This window comes from Cervus canadensis, chromosome 22 (assembly GCF_019320065.1).
Source record: "Cervus canadensis isolate Bull #8, Minnesota chromosome 22, ASM1932006v1, whole genome shotgun sequence".
Taxonomy (NCBI): domain Eukaryota; kingdom Metazoa; phylum Chordata; class Mammalia; order Artiodactyla; family Cervidae; genus Cervus; species Cervus canadensis.
The window spans coordinates 1,768,018-1,786,993 of NC_057407.1; the positions used below are offsets into that span (position 1 = coordinate 1,768,018).

At 63.3% G+C, this 18,976-nt stretch overlaps 2 protein-coding genes across 3 annotated transcripts in view; one reads left to right on the forward strand and one right to left on the reverse strand.

The window, feature by feature from the left end:
• Window positions 1-9,633, forward strand: part of CFAP92 (cilia and flagella associated protein 92 (putative)) — a 34,503-nt gene extending 24,870 nt beyond the window's left edge. Inside the window, exons 11-16 of the mRNA XM_043442728.1 lie at window positions 668-862; window positions 1,367-1,658; window positions 6,287-6,451; window positions 6,769-6,969; window positions 7,038-7,188; window positions 9,395-9,633. Of these exons, the coding sequence (XP_043298663.1) occupies window positions 668-862; window positions 1,367-1,658; window positions 6,287-6,451; window positions 6,769-6,969; window positions 7,038-7,188; window positions 9,395-9,606 (1,216 nt within the window). The 3' untranslated portion in view covers window positions 9,607-9,633. The remainder of the gene's footprint in view (window positions 1-667; window positions 863-1,366; window positions 1,659-6,286; window positions 6,452-6,768; window positions 6,970-7,037; window positions 7,189-9,394) is intronic.
• The window catches only part of ACAD9 (acyl-CoA dehydrogenase family member 9), a 46,499-nt gene continuing 35,923 nt past the window's right edge, over window positions 8,401-18,976 (reverse strand). For both annotated transcript variants that reach the window (XM_043442730.1, XM_043442729.1), the window contains 12 exons: window positions 18,783-18,957; window positions 17,884-17,957; window positions 14,767-14,842; window positions 13,413-13,483; window positions 13,145-13,264; window positions 12,528-12,656; window positions 10,983-11,062; window positions 10,462-10,588; window positions 10,243-10,320; window positions 9,645-9,773; window positions 9,016-9,088; window positions 8,401-8,766 (listed from right to left, as the gene is read on the reverse strand). In XM_043442730.1, coding sequence (XP_043298665.1) covers window positions 8,666-8,766; window positions 9,016-9,088; window positions 9,645-9,773; window positions 10,243-10,320; window positions 10,462-10,588; window positions 10,983-11,062; window positions 12,528-12,656; window positions 13,145-13,264; window positions 13,413-13,483; window positions 14,767-14,842; window positions 17,884-17,957; window positions 18,783-18,957 — 1,233 coding nt within the window. In that variant the 3' untranslated portion in view covers window positions 8,401-8,665. The remainder of the gene's footprint in view (window positions 8,767-9,015; window positions 9,089-9,644; window positions 9,774-10,242; window positions 10,321-10,461; window positions 10,589-10,982; window positions 11,063-12,527; window positions 12,657-13,144; window positions 13,265-13,412; window positions 13,484-14,766; window positions 14,843-17,883; window positions 17,958-18,782; window positions 18,958-18,976) is intronic.

Consider the following 18,976-nt stretch of genomic DNA (forward strand, 5'->3'; position numbering starts at 1 on the left):
TGTTCTAATTTTATTTTTGACATGTAGCTGTGCAGTTTTCCCAGCACCACTTCTTGAAGATACTGTCTTTTCCTCATTGTATGTTCTTGCCTTTCTTGTAGAAGAAAAGTCTATTTTTAAGAAGCTAAGTTGTAAAGCTTTCAGATAAGATAGGAGGACATATTCATGACCTCTGAATAAAGACTTCTTAAATAAGACAGAGGTATTAGAATAAAGGATAAAAATGACAGAGTTGGCTATATTAAAATGAATTAACTTATGTTCATCCAAAGACACTGTAAAAAGAAGCCACAAAGTGAGGAAAAGTATTTGCAGCATATGGAGATAGTACTCTTGAGTGTGTAGAAATGCCTGTGAATGAGTAAGAAAAACAATGAAGACATCTCAGACGAAGAATGGACAGAAAACCCGAACAGGGAAAGCCGCAAAGGGGGACTGCCCCCCACCACCCAGCACACAGACCCCCGCGGCGGGCAATGCAGGCCGCCTGTCGTCTCCCCAGGTCCCGGGAGATGGAGGACCTTGAACGGCGCCCCGCGGCGGGCGCAGGGGGCGCGCGAGGGGCGGGGAGGACGCAGGGCTGGGGGCCCAGCCGGCGGGTTCGCGGCGTTTCGGCGCCGGCATCCCTGGCGGAGGCACGAGCCGCTGGCGCGCTCTCGCCTCGCAGGGTCCCGCGGGCGGAGCAGGGTCCCTTCAAGGCGCTCTACAACTCGCAGCTGCGCTTCCGCCGGCGCCTCTACGCCGACCTGGAGACGGTCCTCTACCGCGTGCGGCTGTTCCAGCCTCTGGCGCAGCTGCTGAAGCGCGCGGCGCTCTACGTGCGCAGAGCCGTCCCGCCGCCGGTGTTCCAGGCGCTGAGCAGGTGCGGGCGGCGCGCGGCCGGGCTTCCCCGGCTTCCCCCGGCCGGGAGGCGGCCGGCCCTTAGGGAGGGGGAGGGCCGGGAGACACGGGGGCGCCCCTCTGCCCCTGTTGGGGCGGGGGGTGGTGATCGCGCCGTCCTTCCAGCTGCGCTGACACGGGGCTCTGTACCTAGTGACCTCCCCTTGGGCCGGAAGGAGCCCTGAGCCCCACACCTCTTCCGCCAGCCTGTTGAGGACCTTCCGCGCACAGTGGGGCGGGGGTTGATGCGAAGTAGGCAGTAAGGCCACCTGAACTGAAAAGAGAACCGGAGCGGCAAGTGGGGGGCTGGGAGGACCGGGAAGGAGGCATCCCCTCACGCCCTTCCCTGGTGGGCGCAGCAGACAGAATCTGACCACTCGTGCGTGCGCAGTGTGACCTGGGGTCAGCGCTCTGCCCCCCCCCCCCCCCCCCGGTAAGATGGGGTGCCAGGTGGGTGAGGCTGAGCGGGGGCACTTCTGCCTTCCAGGATCTACTGCATCTGCCGTTACAGCTCCAGGCTCAGGGAGGTGATCACGGGAGACCTGCTGCCCTCCTCGGCCATGATCAAGGAGCTGAGCCAGGAGTTTGGGATGCCCATGTCCCAGGAAGACCTCACAGAGCGGCAGCTGCTGGCTGTGGCCCCTGCCCCGAGTCTCGAGGGCTTCCAGAGCCGGAAGTCCGCCCTCGCCTCGGAGATCCACTCCCATCAGGAGAAGTACCTGCAGTGGCGGAACAACGTGATCCTGAAGAGCAGAGTCCAGAAGCAGAGCCTGATTCAGGTAGGCGCTCCCCCCGCCCCCTGCGAGCCCTCCCGGACCCAGCCTCTGGCCTGTGTGTCTTCTCCTGCCCGGGACCCCAGGCCAGGCAGTGCTCGCTGATCGGCCCAGCCACGCCAGGTTGTACATTTCCTCCTTCCCTGGGGCCCTGGCATAGCTCATCCTTCCTCAAAGGGGAGAGGAAACACTGACCTGTTTGCCCCTGAGTTCACCGTAGAGAAAGAACTGTGTGTGTGTGTGTGATACCTCGCTTAAGCTGCCAAGGTCATGGATATTATGTGATGTCTGAGCAACACAGGGGGTAAGGTACTCTGTGTTAGAAAATCCAGGAGACAGGAAGAGGACAGGAGAGTGGGGAGCTGGTGAGGAGACGGAGCGTGTGGTCTGATGGTCAGGGACCTCCCTTAACCGGTACCAACCAAAAGGGCTTAAAAACCACCACCGTCTGCGATGCCTTGAACTCTGGTGTAGGCCTCTGGTCTATGTGGGTAGAGCCACTGCCCTGGCCCCTGCCCCCCCACTTGTGAAAAAACATCTTTCAGAAGTTTGTAACTTTTATGTCCATGAGCTCTTCATGAAAAGCAACAAGGAGGCTGTTTCTTTACACTGGTGTTCACCTTCTAAGCTTTTCCCCCAAAAAACACTTCTTGGATTATTTACCAATCTACCTTTACTGTTTACCTAATTCATTAGTTCAATTTTTACTTTTTATAATGTTTTAAAACATTTTCCCTATTTGTTTTTAATGTCTTAGGAATTGCTACTTTAAAATAGTTTTAGATATCTATTCATATTAAGGTCACTAATTGAAGCCCAACCATTATTTAATTTTTCCTATTTATACTAAGATGTAACTAATGTTAAAATCCACAGATCTATTCCTTGTCAGGGCACTCAGATCAAACCTTAGATTTCCCAGCAGTTTTATGGGCGTGCACAGCCACTGCATTCCAGTTTAAGAATCTACCGTTGTCATGAGGATCCTTCTTACGTTTGCTGCGGTCAGATGCTGTTAGGCTGCAGCCCCACCACAGTCCCGCCAAGGGAGTCCGGGCTGGAGAGGCTCCGGGGACGGAATGCCGGCCGGGGCCAGAGAGGTCGGAGGGAATAAACTAAGCCTGACTTCTCTTTCTTTCCTTTAATTTCACGCTGTTGCTATGCAGCAGTGTAGTCCACTTGAAAAATGATGCTTGTTGTCGGTGGAAAACCACCTGATCTAGTCATGACATATACGTACAGAATAGCTACTCTTCTGGGATTCCTTAGCTATAGAGGTTATTTCAGAAGCACAAGAATAGTTCCCTGTGCTGAACTTCAGGTCCTTGATCCTGGATTATCTATTAGAAATGCAGATTTCTCCGTATATGTTAATCTCCAACTCCGAATTCATACTGGCCACTCAAGGTGGCCTTTTGAAACTGTTAGAAAACTGGGAGTTTCTGTTTGCTAAATTAGTCATTTTGATTTCTCTTTCCCTTTTGCTAGAATGGAAATCATATGCTTTGTCTGGCTGACTTGACATACCATATGATCCTTCAAGCTCCAGCCCTGTGGCTACCAGTGGCATGATCAGATAATTTCAGTGGCGGCTTTTTATGGCTGGGTAATCAATCGGTCCATGCTCTAGGGGGACCACGTGTGCTTCACGCGTCCATCGGTCGGTGGAGATGGGCACCTGTGTCTGGACTCTTGTGAGCAGCGCCGTGGTGAACGCTGGGGTGCCTCTGTTGAGTTCAAACCGGATGGTTTTCTCGGGATCCAGGCCCAGGTGTGGGCGTGTCGGATCCCAGGTATAGCCCGTCTCGATAGGTTGGTTTTTTCCCCTTTCTTCCTTGTAGGAGCCTGGGGAGCCCGTCTCTTGGACTGGCTGTGGCCAGTATACATTCGCAGCGACGGCCTTGGGGGTGGGTGGCCGTGCCTCTGGTCCCGACCCGCCTGCGTTGCTCTTGTAGACTTGTGAGGCTGGGCCGTGGGGACTGGTGGGGTTTGACTTCTCGTCGTCGTTTTGATTGGCACACTTCTGTCGTGAAGGATGCTGAGCTGCTTTTCCCGCGCTGGAGGTGAGGGCTTTTTTCTTTTTTTCCCGTTTTCCTTCCCTCCAAGAGTGGTGTGAGGGAAAAGGCCCTGTGGCCTGTGGCTTCCTGAAATCGGGCTGTTTGGATGGCCGCCGGGCCCTGCCCCTTGCGCCGCCCTGGCCTTACAAATGCGGGGTGCCAGGAAGCGCCGGTGGCCCAGCTGCAGCTCCCAGAAATGTCTGCAGGATGGCAGCACCTTCCCTTGCCCGCCTCGGGCACCCCGGGCAAAGCGGCGCCCCAGGGCAGGCGGGCTTTCGGAGCTGTGCCTTCGAGGGGTGTGCCTGAGCCAACACCCTGGGCGCGCCTCCCCGCATCTTCCCCGCCAAGCCCCGCCCTCCAGACTCATCCCAGGCGGGGCTGCAGCAGCTGAGGAGGAGGCAGCAGGGAACCCCTGCCCCTGGTGGCAGGAGGCCACCCGAGTCCTTGACACGCCGCTCGGTACTCTGGTGCCAGGCAGAGGCAGGCGGGCGGTACAGGCTCCCTCCCAGGCGTCGGGCGGTGGGGACCCCCACCCCGAGGATGGGCTTCGCGGCCCGAGTCAGGGAGGTCAGAGGGACGAAAGGAGGCATGGTTTTCCTCCCCCTTCGTCGAATGTGACGCCGATGCTCCGCTGGAGTCCTGCTCAATCGGCAGTGTTGTGCCTGTGGTCAGCATAGTCGCCAGACTCAGGTACGGTGCGTGCACGCAGGCCATATAGTCATTTCTTTATTTCATGGATGGGTTTGGGACAGGGCAGCATGCCGCCATCAGGTCGGAGGAAGGAGGTCATTTTTGTGCAGTAATGGTTCCAGATTTCTGTGTCTGGGTTAGACGAAGGAAGGAAGGAAAGAAATGTACACATGCACTTCTTCACATTTTTATTTCATCCCTTTCAGAGTCCTGTGGGGTCTGGGGCTTGTGTGAACCCTTGGGCGGGGGGCGGGGCAGTAAAGGCATCAGGGACTGAGCAGCCGAGGACTCCAGGAGAGACGGCCTTGCACACCCCCCAGCCCCACACCGGGGCCAGAGCAGCTGGGCTCAGGGCTCAGGCTCCCCGTGTCATTTCATCCCTGCCCTTGTAGTCTGTACACTGAGCCCCCGGCCTTGGAGACAAACCTAGCCTTTCCCGGAGAGGGTCAGACACCAGTCCGCCTCCCTTCCTTCCCTTCGTGAGATGAACCCGCTGGCCCCATCCGTGCGGTCAGCACATCGCCGTGCTCAGAGCCAGACCGTCCCCGTAGTTTGACAGTTCACCCGAGGATGGACTGGGGTCAGGAGGATCACCCGCACTGTGGGCGTTTCCCGAGGTGGCCTGGCTTCTAGCAGAGTGGCTCTGTGGACCCACCTGTATTTCTGGAATCCGCCGCAGCTCCTGGGCGCGCCTCAGTTCTGTTACACCTAATGCCCTGAGGCGGCTGTCATGAACGTTCTCTTTTGGAAAAGCCCTGGATACTCCTCACCCCGCCCTGCTCTCAGCCTTCATTTACACAAGCTTATCTTGAGACTGGATTGCCAAACAGCAGCAGGCTGGAAGCCAGAGACGGTCTCTCATCCCGGGTGGCGTAGGAGCCTGTGTGTGACTGCACGCGTCACCCCGGGACGCTGTCTCACGCTCGTTCGCTCCCTCACGTCCTTCCCCCCTCGTGTCTAATCCCGGGTCCCCGACACTGTTCCTGCAGCCTCTCCTCTGCTCCCCGGCCCCTCCTTCCTGTTTCTTGGGGGCCGCTTCTCGTGTTTCCACCTTCCACACTCTGGGTCCTTGGGGTCACCCTCTTATCCGAGGCTGCCTCTCGGGGAGCTTGTCCGGTTGATCTCCCAGCTCCCCAGTTCATCCTGGAACTGTGTCGCCGCGGCAGTACGTCTCATTCACTCATCTCCTCTCGACCCTGAGGCCTTCATAGACAGCGTTTTTGCTTTGGTCTCAACTTCTGCCTCACAGCGCTCACATCTTCACCAGGTGTTGCTAAATGACTGTGATCCTGATCTTACCTTCTTGTCCTGTCCCTTCGAGCCATCTGGCTCCACGTATGGCCTTTCGCATGAGGCGCACTGCTCACTCTGGCTGGCAGTCAGGACTCCACCGCTCCCGTCAGCCCCAGGCCAGCAGAGAGCCCCAGGCCCCCAAACGAAGTCGCGGCCACTGTCTGCACCCCCCAGGCAACTGTCCGCTTCCCACCCTGGGTCAGGAGCACCGGCAGGACCCCGGGTCCCGCTGGCCCTGGGGCGAGGCTGAGCAGGGGGCTTGCCCTTTCCCCGGTGCGGACAGGTCAGTCACCCGGCCCCCGCTGTGAGCACAGCCGGACGCTGGACGTGAGGTGCTCGCTGGCCCCCCCGCACATGTGTGGCTCACAGACGTGCTGAGGCCCCTGGAGACTAGACCTCGAGCCCAACCCGCGGCTCCCGCTGCGGCCCTCTCATCTCCAGTGTGGACGGCGGGGCCGCGTCTCTTGCTTTGGGCGGGCTCCAGACTGCTTGCGGGAACCTGGCGGTGTGACCGCCTCCCAGAGGTCACCTCACCGACGCCCGCTGGCTGTAGAGGCGCCCTGTGTGGGGGATGACCGGCGTCTCCTTCTCCAGAGAAACATCTCGGCGGCCTCCCAGGTCAGCAGGAAGCCTCCCAGCTCTGCGGCGAGGGTGATGCGGGTCTCAGCCCCGGGCGCGCACACCGTGCATAACTACAGTGTCCAGACCCTGAACTCCGTGGAGCTGGCCAAGAAGGAGCTGTATCGGGAGATGGCCAAGGTGAGTGACGGCGCGGGGCCCAGAGCAGCCCAGCGTGCCCACTGCGGGCAGGGCGGGGCGGCGGGAGACCCCGTGGCCGGCAGTCAGCGGGGATCCTGGTGCAGGGGGAGCGGCTGTGTTCCCACTAAACGTGGACCCTCCACCTACAGCGGGAGCCGGGGCCCGGTGCCTGGCTGTGAACGGAGCTCCCTGCTCCGCCTGGGCCGAGGCTTCCCTCCAGCCTGGCCACTTCAGGAGCAGCCTCTGGCCAGGGGACAGGGCCCTGGCGCCTGGCCCGCTCCCGGGCACAGCGCCCGCCCGTCTGCGCTCGTTCACAGGAGCCGGGCCGCAGGTTCACGTACTCGCAGAAGTACCTGTCAGCCACGGTGGGGCCCCTGGACCCGGAGGAGGAGGAGAGGAGGGCCCGCAGGGAGTCCCGCCAGGCCTGGCGCACGCCCTTCGGCTTCCAGACGGCGGGTCTCCACAGCATGGGCACGACCCGGCCCCTGGGGCTGCCGCCCATCGCCGCTGCCACGGAGGTGGGTGCCGAGAGTGGGCTGGGGCGGGGGTCCGCGGGGCCTCCCCTGACCTGCTGCTCCTGGCGCAGGAGTGGGGGGAGAAGGCCCTGTTCGCCAACCTGCTGGGGCCGGCGCTGCGGCGGGAGAGGTGGCGCTGGGACCGGCGTCACCAGGACTTCGACCTGTACACGCGGCCGCCAGCGTTCCTGGAGCTTCCGCCCGCGCCCAAGCCCGGGGCAGGTGAGAGTGGGGCCTGGGCTCTGGGCGGTACACCCCGCTCCCCTCTGCGCCTTCCCTCTCAGCCGGGAGGTAGGCCCAAGGCCTCTCACGCTCGGCACCGTGATGTCCACGGCCGCCTCCGGAGGCTCCTCGGGACCCCACTTGTCCCTGCACGGGGAAGGGCCATGACGACCCCTCCGTCCTCGTCAACCCCTTGGATATGAGAAGGGACCACAAACGTTTATAGGCTGAGAGAGCCAGAACCTTAGTTGAGGTTTGCCAGACGCCCTGCCCAGGAGGCTGGGTCAGGGCCACTTGGATCTCCTGTTCCTGCACTCCCATGGGCAGCTGGCGACGGGGCCTGCACCAGGAGCGTCTGCTGAAGCGCCGTGGGGGGGCACCTCCCAGGCTCTGGGCTGCGGAAGACCCCTGCTCCCTGTCGGGGGCCCCTGGCCCAGGGTCACGTGGGTGGCCCAGCCCGGGAAGGCCTGGCTCGGCTCCCCGTCCCCTCTGGGGTGAGGCCCCCGGGAGCACGGGCAGGCGCGTGCTCCCCCTACCTCCACGCGCTGAGAACAGCCCCGCACGGACAGAGTGGGCCCTGGGCAGGCTCCTGTGCAGCCGGGCCGCTCCCAACGGCTCCACTCAGGAGACACAAGCTCTCCATCCTGGGCAGAGCACCTCCTCGCCCGCGAATCACTCACAGTTTTAGAAACGACTTCCCCACGAAGCCCCAAGTCAGACCTTTGGGAGAAAGGCTGTCACGGTCCTGGGGGCCCCCGCGGGCGGTGACTCCTCAGGGGAGCAGGAGAGCCTGGGCGTCTCACGGCAACGTGGAGGGTGAGCTTTCTGGACAAACCACCCAGGAGCCAGACCAGGGCCTGAAGCCCGCGGAACAAGGATGTCAGCGAGGAGCAGACAGGGCCCAGACATAGGCCCGCTCGAGCCGGGCAGGACGCTGTGTGCTCAAGGGGAGGCCGGGGAGCCCCGGTTCAGCCCTGCTGCCCCTGCAGCGTCAGCCCAGCGCCGAGGCGCACAGCCCTCACGCCGAGGACCAAGGGCCCGGAAGCCGGCCCCAGACAGCAGGCCTGAGGGTCCAGCTCTGTTCACTCAAGGCTGGCTCAGAGGAGACGCGTGTCTAGACTGCCAACACCCGAAGGGCAAACACACTGTGCTGAACACTTCTGGCACATTTTAAGCGCCTTTCCTTCCAAATTAAAACCAACGACACGCATGCAGTTTTCGAGCTGTTTCTTGGAGAACACCGGGCCCTGTGCCCCCGGCCTCCTCCAGGCGCCCCGCCCCGAACCGGCGCATCTCAGCAGCTCTGTGCTCACCCCGTGTCCACTCAGGCCGAGATTGCAGCGGGGCCCACAGGTCGGGGGCCCAGAAAAGGCCCGTCGGGTGAAGAGGAGAAATGGTCAGTTTGTAATAAACCAAGTTCGCCACCTTCGGGCTGCTGTGGGCATGTCCAGGGCGGCCGTGGGGACACGGGCCCTCTTCAGGACGTCCGGTCTAGAGGGTGGGTGCAGATGTAGGCCCGCTTCTCGAGGATCTGCTGGGACACCTTCTTGAGCAGTTCATCCAGGTTTTCTGGAGAATCTAGGGAAACAGGAGAGTGCTGTGGCAGCAGAAGCACTGCTGGAGCATCTTCTGCAAGGTCAGCCCGCCCTGTGGAGGAGCCCTGAAGGCCCCGGCGCCGCGCGGGGAGGCGCCTCGGGGCTCAGGGAGAAAGGAGGGCAGGAGCCCCGGTGGTTCAGACGTCTCTCCCCGGTGCCCAGGGAGCTCGGCGCCCACGGCGGCTGGAGCAGGTGAGGGTCCCCCCGCCCCCCAAGCCCAGCACCCACTCACGCTTGTCCAGCTGAGACAGGGTGAAGAGATTCTGGTGGTAAGCTTCTGAGCAGAAGATGCTGGCCAACAGAACCTGCCAGAACCAACGTCCCCGAGGATGACTGCCGGGAGCCCTGCAGTCTGGGCCTCGCACGGCCCTCCCTGGAGCCCGACCTGTCTGTCCGCCCAGGCGGGCACCTTTGCAGGTCAGGCGGCCGGGCTGAGAAGCCGTGGCTTTAGGTTCTAATGAGCCCTGTCCTGGGGGGGTGACTCAACACCTCCTTGGCACGAGGGCGCCCCCACCCCAAAGCCGTGGCCAGCGCACGTCCAGACGAGCACACACACAGCGGTGAGGACGCCTGGGCCCAGGGCCCCGACCATCACGCCCTCTTCTCTCCAGCAGGAAGGCGAAAGGCAGCCTTGCGTCCTGGGCAGCACAGTCCGCCCGCTGGGGCTGAGCGCACCAGCCCCTGCCACGGCTGCAACTCGGCAACGCCGCCAACCTCGCCAACCTCCCGCGGCTCCAAGTCACCCGGAGGGCACCACACGCTCACCCCGCCGGGACCCGGGCCTGCACCCCCCCGCCCCGCCAGCCTCAGTAAAGCGCAGTGAGATGAAGCCGCAGCAGTGTCGTGGCCCGGCGGGCTCACCTCGTGGTCGTGGTCCCGCAGCCCCAGGCGGATGGAGCGGCTGGCCCGAGACAGCACGGCCGCCATCCCGTACAGGTTGATGAGCACGTTGGCCACTCGCTTCAAGACCAGCTGCTCCTCCACGATGGTCTGGGAACACAGGGCAGGAGGAGACGTGGCCCCTGGGACCCCTGCCCCACAGTCCTCACCGGGGCCCACTCTACGCCTCACTCTGCACCCCGGGGAGCGGGGCCTTCCCTTAGCTCCATCCAAACGTGGGCAGAGACATGTCCCTGAGGCTGGCTGAGACCAGAGGCCGGAGCTCTATCACTTCAGCTACAGCAGACACGGATCAGCTCTCAAAACCCAGGGCCACATGGGGCTGCCCCTCCTGGCCTCGGGGCCCCTCGCCAACTGGGAGCTGCCCCTGGCAGGGCTCCTCTACCCCCGCCTCTGGCGAGCCGAGTGGCCCACGGGGCAAGCAGCCACGGCCAGCTCCGCTCCACACCCCAGCGCTCCAGGGTGACCAGGACTGCCTTCCAGGCCTGGGCCCAAGGCGGACACTCGCTGGAGTGTCGGCTCACAGATGCTAGCCTGCCAGTGTCCCCGCCCCAGGTACCTTGCCAAAGCGAAGCAGCAGGGTCTCCACCGAGCGGCCAAAGTAGTACACGTTTTCCTCAAGCTTGTGGGCACCGTCCTGCCGGGCCAGGGGAGGGCTCAGCTCGGCCCCGCCACCACTGCGACGGTGCGGACAGGGCCACCCGGGGTCCCGTGGACCAGCTGGTCCTCCCCAGTGCCCCATACCGACGGGGGCCGGCTTCCCGCTGGGCCCACTCACCGCAAGGCTGGGGTGCACGACTCCAAGCTTCCCTGTCAGACCCAGGTCCACGGTGCGGCCCAGGGAGTCCCGGAGCCTCTGGCCCACGGTCTCCATGATGGTGGTCACGTTGCCCCGTTTGAGCTCACTGCAGAGAGCGCAGGCCCTGTGAGCTGGGGCCCCGAGACCGGTCCTGTTGCCCACAGCTTGAGGGCGCCCCTGGCGGCTCCAGATTACATCAGGGCCCTGCCCCTCCTCTCGGGAGGCAGCCAGGAGGTGCCAAGGTGACTGAGAGTTACCTCGTCGCCCTGGTTCTAAAAGCCACGGGGGCAGACGGCAGGGTGACCTCGGGGCAGGACCCTGGTGGCTTCCCCAGGCAGCCGTCCCCCTCACCCCCATAGCCCAGGAGTGAGCTGAGCCCCACCAGGCTGTACCCCCCGTCCTGGGAAGGGGCAGCCCCCTCCTCCAGCTGCTCCAGCACAGGCCTCTCCCCCTCTGCTGGGCAGGGGGGCCAAGGGGGCAGAGGTGGATGCGGCACCTACTTGACCCTTGCAGTCAGAATGCGGCCGGCGTGCTGCAGGCCTGTCAAGGCGATGTACATGCGGAGGATCTCGTTGGTTCCCTGGGGCCGACATTATCCAGGTCAGAGGCAACCCCCGTGGCCAGCTAGGCCATGCTACTGCCCACTAACCCTCAGGAAGCAGCTGGGAGCGGGGCTGTGGCAGGCAGGCTACTGACCCCCGGGGGCCCGGCCCCATCCCATGACTGTAGCCCCCCGGGGGCCCTGCCCCATGCATGGCCACCCTGCAGGAGGCACGCCTTTCCCCAAGCCCCTGTCTGTCTCTTTAAGGGAGAGGCAGCTTGCCCCGGGTGGTGAGGGATGCTGGACCCAGGGCACAACAAGTGCCTGGTGGCCACTCTGGTCCAGGCCTGGCTCCCCTGGGAAGTAGCTGGCTGCTCCCCCGTATTGGGTGTCAACACCCATGGGGCCCCGCCCCCAGCACCCTGAGTCGTGGGACCTTGGGAGGCAGACTGGGGGTGGCTTGTGCCCGTTGCGCGTGATGGTGCTGTGGGTCAGAGGAGCGGGGGCTGGACTGAGGCCACACCACCAGGCTGTCTCCTGGAGAGGCTCCTCCGAGAGGTGGTGGGAGCAGGGTGGCCTCCAGGCTGACCCGAGCCTGTCCTGGGCAGTCTGGGCTTCACGATGAGGGCCCTGCACCCCCGCTGAGCACCCCACTGGCCATGGAGGACCGACACGTCCAGGCAGGGGAGGGCCTCGGGAGAGCGGTCCTGGGCAGCCGCGCCGTGACAGGGAAAGTGCCCGTGGCCTTGGCGGGCCACACTGTCCATCCACCGCGGGCGAGGACGCGGGCCACTGGCGGCCAGCGCGGTCTTCCTCTCTGTGGAGGAGCCGCCCGGGGGCCCAGCCTCGCGTGTGTGCACAGGCCTGCCAGCGCACACCCACGTGCAACCTGAAACCCTGCCTTCCCCCGCCAAGGCCACGGCCTCGGCCCACACCCCTGCCACCCACCCCTTGGGGGATCTTGGAACACAAACACAAACAAGCCATTCTCTGCTCCAGAGTTCCCCACCCTCATAGTAAGTTCCAGGGCGCTCTGAATGCTAGCTGGGGTCCTCTGGCTGGCACTCACTGGCCGCCCGCTTGCCCAGGCCCCGGGCCCACAGCTGTCTGCTGCTCCGTCTGTCCTTCTGCTCCACCTTGTGCTGGCGTGAGGCTCCATCGAGGCCTGGCACATGCCACTCCCTGCCGGCCCCTCGGCCTGGTCAAAGGCCCTTCCGCCCCCAGGCTGAGTGTGCTGGCTCCCTGAGGCCCCGGGCCCTCCAGGGGGGCACACCTCTGCCCCCTGCACTGGTATTCTGCAGCTGTCCTCCACTGGTCAGGCCCAGACAACCGGGCATTTCTGGGCCCCAGGCCCTTCCTCCCTCCACCCAGCATGTGAGCTCACAACAGCGGATTCCCTGGGCGCGCCCTCGGGGGGACCCGGGGAGGCGGACGCCCCTGCCCCCTGCAGAGGGGCATGCAAGCAGGTGGGAGGGGCTCGCGCCGGCGGGCAGGGCGGGCTCACCTCGAAGATGAGCAGGATGCGGCTGTCGCGCAGGAGGCGCTCGTGCGGGTAGTCCCTGACGTAGCCCGCGCCGCCGAGGACCTGCAGCGCCTCGCTCACGCACGTCCAGGCGCCCTCGGAGCTGAACACCTGCCGTGGATGCGGGCAGAGGTCAGCACGGGCCGCCGGCAGGGGCCACCAGGGAGGCCTAGACGGAGAGTGGGCTTCGGGACAGGACCACCCGACCCGAGGAGGGGCGCTTCCTCTCATCTCACGGGTGGCCCCAAACCGACTTCTCCTGCCGCCCAAGACAAAAGACAGGAAACGATGATGTTTGCCGGGCCAAACACTCATGAAAGGCAATTCTGATACCGAAACACAGGAAGGCCATAAGCTAGAAGGCAGGCCTTCGCAAGGCAGCCCCACTGCTCTTTCCGGGGGATGTGGAGTTATACTTTCCTCCTTTCACGTGACCAGCGGTCAGCTGGTGACAACCTGGCAAATAGCCCAGCAGGAGCCCAGCGGGGCTCTGTCCCTCTGCCCCCAGCGGGGTCCCGGGGGCTGGCGGGGGCACCGCGTCCGTGCCCAGGCAGCCGCTGGCTGACGGGAGGCCGGCAGGGGCGCTGTGTGCGGGTTACCTTCACCATGGCGGCCTCGATGGAGCAGTCGGGGAAGCCAGGTGCGTCCAGCATCGCTGCCGTGAGGTAGGCCATGCTTTCCATCACGTAGGCCTTCTGCGCCATCAGGGCAAACTTCTCCTGGAGTGTTCAGAAGAACAGTCAAGACAGACCTGCTGCGCAGAGACCCAGGCCTGCCAAGCCGCAGAGCGCGCCCAGGGCCAAGCTTGCCTCCGCCCCAGATCCCCGCCAGGGGGGACTCTGCCCACCCAGCCCCGCCCCTCCGCACCTGAATCAGGCCGAACTCACTGAGGCTCCTGCCGAACTGTCTCCTCGTGCAGGCGTACTCGGCGGTCATCTCTGAGCAAGAGCAAAAAAAAAAAAAAAAAATTTTTGCGGTCCTGAAATGCTTTCCTAAGTCATCACCCACACACACTCAGATGGGACCCACGAGAGGCGGGCCCCCTGAGACCAAACAGTCTGGACATCACAGCCCTGCCTTCCGGCGTCTCCAGGGAGGGGTGCCTGTCCCCTCTGAGTGGTGTCCGGGGTGGGGGATGGAGGGGCGCAGGGGCCTGGATCAGACATGCGGGGACGTGGCCTCCCTGCCCTCATCAACACTTGACCTCAGGGCCGCCAGGCCGGGGCGCCACAGAGGGGCTCACACCTGCAGGGGCGGCCTGTGGCCCATGTGTGCTTCGGGGTCCCAGGCCAGCCCTGAAGGCACCGAGCGCCCACAGCCTCCCCGTCCCACTGCTCCCCAGACACCACTCACTCCCAAGATGGTCTCCCACACGCCCAGGATCCCAGGGCCTCCACGTCCTCTGAGCACGAGAGTGAAGCTCTCGCCCTGAGCAGCTTTCCAGACAAGGCAACAGAGTCCAGATGGACCCAGGGCCGTGGCGGCAGCTCAGCTCAGGGAGACGGGCCCCGAGCGTGCAGGCTGACGGGGGCAAGGCCTCGGGCAAATCGCTGCCCCCTGTGAGCCTGGGTCTCCTCTTCTGTAAACCAACCCCACCCTGAACTCCAAGGCAGCCCCTGAGTGCCCCGTGGCGAGCGGCCCCCGGCATGCCTGCGCCTCAGCCACATCCCTCCGGCAAAGCAAAGCCAGCAGTGAGGTTTCATGCTCCCAGACCCTAGCAGGCTGTTCTAACTTCACTGGCAAAGGGAGGGAGCTCTGGGTTTCAGGTACCCTACTAGAAGAAAGGAACCATCCAGCGGCCGGGAGACCAGGGTTCCCAACCTGACCTCATTGCCCCCCGCTGCGAGACACCCGTGGAGACACCTGTGGAGCACCGCCATGAGACACCTGCGGAGCAGCCCCCCACCGTGAGACACCCGTGGAGCACCACCCCACCGTGAGACACCCGCGGAGCACCATCACCAGGCTCACATTCGCACATTTGCTCAGCAGCCCTCACCTCCCCCAGAACGTGCCCCCCACCCCCCGTGCATGCCAGGATGTGAACCCTGGCCCCGCAGGGCCGCCTCCGTGCACCCTTCCCTCCAGATCAAGCCCGGATCCCAGGCTTGAACGGGACCGTCTGTCAGGGGCCGGCTCGGCACCGGCCCGCCCTGCTGCCCGGGGGCACGGGGAGCCCCGGGCTGGGGTGGCAGGGGCCAGGCTGCCCCCACTCACCTACCGATCAGCTTCTTGAGCATCCCAGCCACTGTGCTGCCCATGCTGAAGCGCCCGCTGTTGAGGATGTTCATGGCCACCTGCAGGGAGAGGGGGCTCAGCGCGGGTCATCCCGAGGGTCTGGCTGGGGAAGCCCGAGGGCCCTGGGGGGCAGACAGCACAATAGCGCTCGTCCACTTTGGCCAGAGGCTTTCCTGAAGACCACAGGGGTGCTCGGAGGAGTTAAGCGCCCTGGGCCGGGGAGCAGTCTCCACCCCTCAAGACCAGCCTGTGGTCACTGCGATGCTCACAGACATCCCTGCAGTCAGCCCAGAAAGGAAGGGGACGCCCTCTGTGCCTTGGGGCAAGGGAGCCGGGGCTGAGACTAGCTGGGCGTCTGCCTCAAGCGCCTCAGCGTCAGGGCTGCTTTAAGGGGTGAAGAGCCCCTGGCGGTGCCAGCCCCTGCCTGGCATGCACGGGGCCCGCCCTTCCACCACAGACGTGCTCCCTGCCGCCAGTTCCCATGGTGACCTCTGTCCTCTTCCGACCCCAACTCATGACCTACAGCGGCGGCGAGCGGACACACTGCTACCCAAGCGCCAGGCGCCGGGTCCGGGGAGGCGCCCCCTGCAGACCCCAAGGGGCACGGACACCGCAGCCCCCGGGCAGCACAGTCCAGCAGGGGGCGGGAGGTGGGGAGGAGGAGGCTCGAAGACCGAGAGGGCCTGGGGCCTGCCTGCCTCGCTCAAGCCCCTGCGCCCCGGGCGGAGGCCTGGAGGCGGGGCTGTGTCTGGGGGCAGCAGTGCACACTGCTCACCTAGGTGACTCGGATTAAGCAAACGTGCCTCTGAGTGTGAATGTGTGATGAGCTCCTCAATAAGCTGAGTGGGGACTCTCAGCACACATCCTGTGCGGCTGGGGAGACTGGAAGCATCTGCTCCAGTCACTGGGCGACAGACTGGGTCCTGGCAGGTGAGTCCACAGCAGCTGGCACGGGGCGGGCAGCTCAGTAAGCCCCAGTGCAGAGTAACACGCAGGCCCTGGGCCCCCGAGCCCCGACGTCAGACTCCTGTGTCTCGGGACGCGGGACTACGAGGGGAAGCGACTCCCCACCTGGGGTCCTGGAATCTTCCCACTGGGCTCTCGGGAGGCCAGCTCACAGACGTGAACAAGGTCCCCTCACGGCCCCTTCGCAGTTTATCCTGAACTTCACTTACGACAACAGGAAGGGAAGGCTGGATGCCAGGCCTCGCCTCCTGGGGGATGATGGAAGCTTGGCAGGCTTGCCCGAGCTGAAGGGGCTCCTGGGCCCAGGCGTCCCTCCCTTCCGACCCGGATCCTGCCGCCTCTTCACCTTCCCACCGCGGAGCCGGCTCGCCTACAGCTCTGCTCCGGATCCCAGACACGCCGTCCCTGCGGCACCCCACCGCACCGGCCAGCCGCCTCTGCCCCCCAAGAATGTCCTCCTTGACCGCACGCTGGCCTCTGCTCCCCGGGCCTGTGGCCTCCCACCCTCCATCTCTGGAATCACCCCCAGCGTTTCGTGCTTTGCAGTGTTGAGGCTGACTGGTGGACAAGCCCAGTCATCACAAAGCAGGGCTTTAGAAATGTATTTCCTTCTGTGTGTTAAAACCATCACTTTTCACCTAACACAGTGGAAAAGAAATTTGTTAAATGCTGCGCTGAGAAGGACTGGCCAAAGACCTCATGTACAGCTCAATTCTCCAGCAGGCAACGTGGCAACACAGACCAAGAACTTAAAATGTTCAGGCCCTCTGACCTGGAAACTCGGCATCAAACTCAGGAGACAGTGGGACATGTGTGCAAGGCGTGTGCAAGGGCCCACGTCACACAGTGTGGGGCCCAGTAGGGAGGGCGAGAAACGCTCACTGCTCGGTCCTGGGAACCGGGTGACTGATCTCAGCACAGGGGCGACACTGCAGGTCTCCACTTCAGAAGACCTCACTGCCCAGCGTGTGGAGACCACACGGGCCCGCTGGCGAGCGAGAAACGCCGCTGTCATCTCTTACACGCGCACAAACATTCAGCTCTGCAAACTCAGGAAGGTCAACACTGGACTGCATCTCCGGGGCTGGCCTTCGGGGAGCCCGGGGCCCCTCCCTGGGGGACAGCCGCAGAGGATGCCCCCTGCGCCTACCCCTCCCGCACTCTGCTCCGCTCCCCGGGCGGCGGGGGCCTGGCTGGTGCCCTCAGTTGAGTCTCTTACCGTCCGTAAGGCCAGGGAAGTCCTGCTTTGACTCCTATGCACAGCCCAGGTGGGGGTAGCTTCCCCCAGGGTGAAGACACTTACCCCAGGCCAGATTGAAAATTTAAAACAGGATGAGTGTACAAGCTCGCAAGATGTGGAAAACCTGGACCCCTCGGGTCCACGCATTGCTGGTGGAAATGTGCAACAGGGCAGCCACCGTGGAAGAGTCTGGTGGGCCCTCAGAGCGCTCAGCGTGCGACCCTGTGCTCCCCCAGCCGTGCCCCAGCAGGATGACAAGCAGTGTTCCCACACAAACACGCACGTGAGCGTTCACAGTAGCATGATTCAAACGGCCTGAAAATGAACCAACCCAAGCGTCCCTCAGCTAATGACAACTGAACATGAGGTAGTCCGTTCACCCGACACCTCTGCGACTTGGCTACAGAGCGTGAGAGCAGCCCTACACGGATCGCATCGCAATGGAACACCCCAGCAGGCAGGCCCACAGACGCAGACGCCGCAACAGTGACGGCCGGGGGCTGGCGGGGCAGGGGAGGCGTGGTGCTGCGCTCCGGGATGACGTGTCTGACATCAGACACGGCGGGGGCGCTGAGCCCAGGGCCGGTCCTAAAACCACCACGGCGTGTACGGGAGGTGGTGAATCCTGCCCCATGAGTTACCTGTCCATGAAAAACGACACACTAACTCCAAGAAACAAGGTCAGGGCGGGCACTCGGGACCCCGCGCTGTGCTCCCCGCTCCATGGGCTGCCCTCCCAGAACTGCAGGCAGGAACCAGGCCTGCTCCAGGCAGACACGGCCTCCAGCCGGGTGGGGGAACACCCAGAGCCCGGTCCTCTCCGCTCCGCAGGCCCTCAGCGTGAGCCTCCCTGCCCGGGCAGCAGGAAGCAGCCCAGAACGGTGGGCAACGCACCTTAAAGCCGCCTCCGACTTCTCCAAGGACGTTCTCCACGGGCACCCTGGTGTTCTCGAAGTGGACCTCGCAGGCTGGAACACACGCCGGCCAGGACCTCAGTGGAGGGGCCCCGGGCACTTGGCCCCCGACCCGCACACGGGCCACGCGGCTCCCTCGCTCGTTCAGACCCTCCATGGTCTGAGCTGAGGGAGCTGAGAGGCTGAGCCCCTTGGCCTGAGGGGCCTGTGAGGGCCGTGTGGCTCTGGCCAGGCCGAGGGCCATGTACAGGACGCTGGTCTCAAGTGAACCAAGAGCGCACTGGGCTGCAGGCGGGCCTGGGTGGGGAGCGGGGAGTGAAGGAGGAGGCGGCCCGGGGGAAGATGGGGGTCTGTGGGACTGAGCCCCGTGACCAGGAGCCCTCCGGCCCGGCCTCCCCCGAGGCTGCGCATCCCGCCGGGCAGCGAGAACCTCATCTGGAAGTCTCACCGCCCCAATCTCTCTCACACAGTTTCTCTCACATACACACGCATACACGCACGCACATTTCCTGTCGCACACACATTTTAGTACCTCACACACATACTTTCTCTCACACGCGCACACACACATGCATGGACCACACACTTCCTCTCTCGCACACATACACACACACACACACATGAACCACACTTCATCTCTTGCACACGTGTGCACACCTACACATGCATGGGCCACACACTTCATCTCGCGCACACACACATGCATGGACCACACACTTCCTCTCTCACACACACGCACACACACATGCATGGACCACACACTTCCTCTCTCGCACATGTGCACACACAGACGACATGCTTCATCTCTTGCACATGCACACACACACATGCATGTACCACACACTTCCATCTCTCGCACACATGCACAGCACCACTCACTGTTGGAGCCTCGAATGCCCATCTTATCCTCGGGTTTCCCGTTGGTGACTCCACCGAAGTCTCTCTCTACTATGAAGGCTGTGATCTTATCCTTCACTGAGCCATCAGAATCAACGACCTCTGTTTTTGCAAACACAGTAAAGACGTTGGCCAGTCCTCCATTGGTGATCCAGACCTGAGGAAAGAAAGCAGAA